Source organism: Onychomys torridus, chromosome 1 (genome assembly GCF_903995425.1).
Source record: "Onychomys torridus chromosome 1, mOncTor1.1, whole genome shotgun sequence".
NCBI lineage: Eukaryota > Metazoa > Chordata > Mammalia > Rodentia > Cricetidae > Onychomys > Onychomys torridus.
Genome location: NC_050443.1, coordinates 109,391,788 through 109,397,171, shown reverse-complemented (window position 1 = coordinate 109,397,171; position 5,384 = coordinate 109,391,788). Strand labels below are relative to the sequence as shown.

General features: G+C 42.5%; 1 protein-coding gene across 1 annotated transcript; it reads left to right on the top strand.

Annotated features, from left to right (window-relative positions):
* The first annotated feature begins 4,573 nt into the window (after positions 1–4,573).
* Positions 4,574–4,840, top strand: LOC118577417 (40S ribosomal protein S28-like). The gene has a single exon (XM_036177572.1). The coding sequence runs from the start codon at positions 4,574–4,576 to the stop codon at positions 4,838–4,840; it is 267 nt and encodes an 88-aa protein (XP_036033465.1).
* The last annotated feature ends 544 nt before the right edge of the window (positions 4,841–5,384 follow it).

Below are 5,384 nucleotides of genomic sequence, written 5' to 3'. Positions count from 1 at the left end.
GTTTAACAAGTGAGAGAGAATAAGGTAACCTGAGTCCAGAGGTAGGAGCTATCTAGGTGACGCGGTACCAGAGAGCCTATAGACCTCCAGAATCCATCCAGAGCTTCCTAGTGGCCAAAGCAAAATGGAAAACACTATCTTATGGGCCTAAGACTCACTGGCTCCAAAATGCTGTGTATCAATTTCCGAAGAAAAAGGAAGAGGAGGAAGAGGAAGGAGAAGGAGGAGGAAGAGGAGGAGGAGGTTTAGGAGGAGGAGGAGAAGGAGAAGAAGAGGAGGAGGAGGAGGAGGAGGAGGAGGAGGAGGAGGAGGAGGAGAAGAAGAAGAAGAAGAAGAAGAAGAAGAAGAAGAAGAAGAAGAAGAAGAAGAAGAAGAAGAAGAAGAAGAAGAAGAAGAAGAAAAGCCAGGCCTAATTGCACAAGCTTTGTAAGCCCAGCACTCAAGAGGCTGAGGCAGGAGAATCATGAATTCTAGAGTAGACTGGGTGACATAGTGAAATCCTGTATTAAAAGGGGAGGGGGGGGAGAGAGAGAGAGAGAGAGAGAGAGAGAGAGAGAGAGAGAGAGAGAGAGAGAGAGAGAGAGAGAGAGAGAGAGAGAGAACATAAAATCTGAGAAAGGGAAAATTTTAAACCAAATCTGCTATGAATTAATGGTGTCTTAAACAACAACAAAAGCCAGATGTTATTGTGTTCCTAGATATGTTTCTTCAAGTAACATAAATTAAAACTGATGCTGTGTTTATAAAAAGAAGGAAAATAAGATAAACAATATTGTCAGGCTATCCTAACTGCTGGCCAGTAGACATATTGTGTTGACCTTCTTTCCCAGGATGGAATTGGTTGGCTTGTGTCATCATTTCAGCCTCATTAGAATTTCTCCAAAGCAGCTAAGTTAATTTTCTGACCATTTTGGGGCCATTTGAAGTATTATAAACTGGCATCATGCATTTGGTATGAGGTCACCTTTGCTGTTCTAAAAATATGCTTTTTAAATTATTTTTAAAGGATATTTCTTGTTGCTTCTGTTATCCAGGAAATTACCTGAAATGGTTGCAAATTGTTTTGAAATAATCTGAATTCAGCCTTTCCCCAAAAACAATTTATGTATAATTTTCTAGCCACTCTCAGACAAGCAGGGACCCGTACTGCCACCCAGTCCCACCAGGGGAAGAAACATCTTTAGATGCTAACAACAGTTTGACTCTGCTCTTGTCTGGCTGGCTGTCTCTTTAGGCTTTCTAGGGAATCACATGAAAGAATTCAATAGGTAGGCTTGAAAATTCAGAAAAAGGAAAATTAAATTCCTAGGATAGTTGAGAATATCTCATTCACAAGGCGCCTGCCCGCAGGAGCTCAGAGACATGTAATGTGACCTTCAAAGGAAGCCGGTTTGTTGTATTAGCTCTGCTTAGCTGACCATGAATACTAATTGCAGGAAGAATTAACTGGACCCAGTACCTGAGGGCAGAAGAGCACAAAGTGGCTGGGGATGACCAACAATGGGCAGAGTAGAAATGAGCATCCATATGCCTATTCAGTTCTACCGGAGCTGTGGCAAACCCCAAATTACAATAAAGTCGATACGGGCTTCTTGCCCCTGGAGATCGATCAGAAGGTAGAAGAGAAACGGTTGCCCTGAGATTTGGATTTGGGGGCAAAAATGACATCATGGCTTTATTCTAATAATCTTACACAAGCCTGTGTCTTCTCCTGCCGGTGTGTCCTTTCTCTATCCCAATTGCTTTGATCCCTCAGGCTCCAGAAGTGTCTCATTTAAGCACCTGACTTTGAATTCTTCCAGCAGCGGAATAAGCTGTCTAGTAGGAAGAGAGCTCGGAGGCAAAGGATGGGCCCCAATCTGAATTTCTGCTCAGCAGTTGACTAACTGTGTGACTTTTAGTAACCAAAGGTCTCTGGGCCTCATTTTCCCAATCTGCAAAATGGAGATAATGATGAGCAGGACATAAAATGTGAAAGATAAAAATGAGGCTTTTAGGGAATCGCTCAGAGCTGCCAAAGTGGGAAGAAAACAGCAGTGTGCTCCAATCAGCTCCTGCAGACCAGTCCAAAGAGCCAATTATTAAACTGTCTGGCATTCTTATCTGAAATCGTCAACATGAGCATGAAAACCAACTTGCTGGGGTATGGCTCTGGTACAGTGCTTACCTTATGTATGAGAAGCCCTGGGCTTGATATTCAGCATGGAAATTGACTGATTGGTTTTATATATATATATATATATATATATATATATATATATATATATATATATATATACTTTAATTATATTAATTAAGCTAAGGTAGCAGGCTGGGATTATGGCTTTGCTGGTAGAGGGTTTGCCTAGTATGCACAAAATCCTGGGTTCAAGTCCTGACACCACACAAACTGAGCATGGCTATGCTCACCTATAATCACAACTCAGGAGGCAGAGGCAAGAGAATCAGAAGTTCAAGGTCATCCTTTACCTCTTAGTGAGTTTGAGGCCAACTTGGGCTACATGAGACCCTGCCTCAATTAAAAACAAACAAACAAACAAACAAACAAACAAACAAACTACACGAAGCTACTGGAAGTCCTTATCTCCTAATAGCAACTCCCACTCTGCTATGATCTATGCTTTGGAGGTTTTTCACACTTCCACTCATGCAAGATGGGAACAATGTTCTGGAGTCCCCTGCGTCTCTCCTCCAGCTTCATGGTGGCAGCTTTGAAGCAACTTTGGACAAACTCCAAGCTGTCATTATTTCTACCCTGAAAACTACTGAGCACTGTACATGAGTGTTTTCTTCCTTCAGAGAACAGGAATGTTCAACATGGATTAGAATGTGGGAAAAGAAGCTTCCAGGTACGGACAAACAAATAAGGCTAGTCCTAAGAGGAGCAGAAGTAGAAGGGGCTAGCCAGCTGCCAGCTTCCACTCCAGAACCTGAGTGGATTCCTCCCCAGAGGTCTGTCTATCTGCCTTCCTCTTGCCTTCCTCCTGAGTCCTTAAGTGAATTCTTTTGTTGGGTTTAAACTAACTCAGGTTGGTGTCTGCATCCCAGTCTGAGCCAATGAATAAGACACAAAATCAATGTGAACATGGCTAACCCTCCTGGAGGCCATTTTCATCCCCTCTTAACTAAGCATGGTAATAAAGCCCTAATAACTAGTCCTCTGCTGTTGCTCTGATCTCTGCATAACATATGATGTATCCTGGAGACATCCCTCATTCTCCTCATCACCAAGAACAATGGCGTTACTGGCTGGATCCCACAGGCGCCTTTGGTTCCCAGCAGCACTCACTTGGTGTTGCTCCAGCCGAGGTATATGTAACTACTACAGACTGTACATTAATTACTGTGACACCATACCAATGATCCAATTAGGCCTTAACTATTTACTTAAGAGAAGGCTCTGTTCATCAAAGAAGATGGGGTGGCTGGTCACAAATCAGGACATTTGTTCTCATAGGTGAATGAATGATCCAGTTTGCTCTTTGTACTTCAGGTAGGCTGACAGGCTACTCAATTTTCCAAGAAAATCAAAATGGTGTAATTTTCCATTTCCTCCCCAATAAAATGGAACTCCATCTGCTTGCATGTTTCCCCCCCTCCACCCTAGCTTCCTTCACGCCTGTCTTTACTAACTTTATTTTCCTTTTAATAATGGTTTCTGCATAGAACAAGCTACAGCCTCTTCCGACGTGTATGGGTTCTGAGATGCTGAGGTGGCCAGTACTGCCTGAATGGAAAAGGGATGGAACAATGGGCACACACACAGACATACACACCAGTTCTTCTCCCTGAGGACCACGGTGCCAAGGCTGGGTGGGCATCCACGGGGGAAAGCAGACTGGAATCTTAACAACATATGAAGATCGTGCTGTGTTTTTAAAATGTATCACTGACTCTCACACACAGCCACAAGCTCCTACTATTAGCTCCCATTTCTAAGGTCCAAGGGGAAAATTCAAGAAATTGCTAAAATGTATGTCTCAGAGCAACCAGCCAGATTCAAGTTCAACTTTCCATCTCACCAAAATCCCAATATATCTAAAACCTCACTTACACATGCCTGATCATTAGAGTTTGAAAAACAAGTTATTTGAAATGTTTGATTATCTTAAGAATCTAAAAGTAGCTCACTCAGCATGCAAGTTGTACATAAATATCTGGTTTGGCAGATGACAGTCATTTCTCAAGAGTCATTATGGTGGCATGAGAAGCAAGTATTCTGGGCCAAAATTGGCTACATGACAAGTTTGAGTTCAACCTGGGCTCGATGGCAAGATTGTGTCTCTGGTAGGGATGGGGTAGGGAGAGCATATGAATGAGTCCTTGGGTAACCACAGTACCATAATTAAAGTTGTCTATTTCCTAATTCTTCCTTTAAGAATTATTATCCCTCAAGCATGGTTTGGCACATCCAACAGTAGTTAGCATAAACGGTTTTTCTTTATGACCATGGCTGCAAACCACAGCCATGTTTTTGTGTGGCCTTTGAGCTCAGACTGATTTTTACATTTTTTAAAGTTTTGGTGTTTTTTTTTTTAATACAAAGAACAATATTTGCCAGATTGCCGCCATCATGGACATGAGTCACGTGCAACCCATTAAGCTGGCTAGGGTAACCAAAGTGCTGGGCAGGACCAGTTCACAGGGACAGTGCACGCAGGTGCACGTGGAATTTATGGATGACACCAGCCGCTCTAGCATCCGAAACGTCAAAGACCCCATTCGAGAGAGTGATGTGCTCACCCTATTGGAGTCAGAAAGAGAGGCAGGAGGTTGCACTGACTTTGCTGCTGGGTCCTGGATATCCAACACTTGGCCCATGATGACCTACAACTATTAAATAAAGCGTTTGTATTGTTTAAAAAAAATATTCCAGGATTTGTGCAAACTATATGAGATTCCAACTTTAGTGTTCATCACTAAAGTTTTAGCTGGTACCCATTCATTTATGTGTCATGTATGGCTATTTCACATGTCAGTACAGTGCTGAATCATTGAGATATCGATACAATAGGCCTGCAAGATCTAGAATACGTATTATCTTGCCCTTGGCATAAAATGTTTGCCAACCCTAATTTTTGAAATAGATCATTTCTGAGTGCATCTAGTCTGTTTGGATGATCATAGCACAACCCCAGAGGCTGAATGGCTTAAACAGCATAAATTCACTTTCTCACAATTCTAGCCCAGGATCAAGGTATCTTTCATGTTTGGTAAGGAGTCTTTCTCTAGATTATAGATAGCCAGCTTCTCATTATGTGCCTGCATAGCCCTTTCTTGGTAGAGATGGAAGAGAATCCTGGCCTTCCTTGCTGGAAGATCACTAATCCCATCAGATCCACACCTCATCTGCTGGCTCAGCACTGAGCCTGAACCAAAGGACA

Excerpts from the sequence above, each read along its gene's own strand:
- LOC118577417 (XM_036177572.1), top strand. The coding sequence starts at position 4,574 with ATGGACATGAGTCACGTGCAACCCATTAAGCTGGCTAGGGTAACCAAA.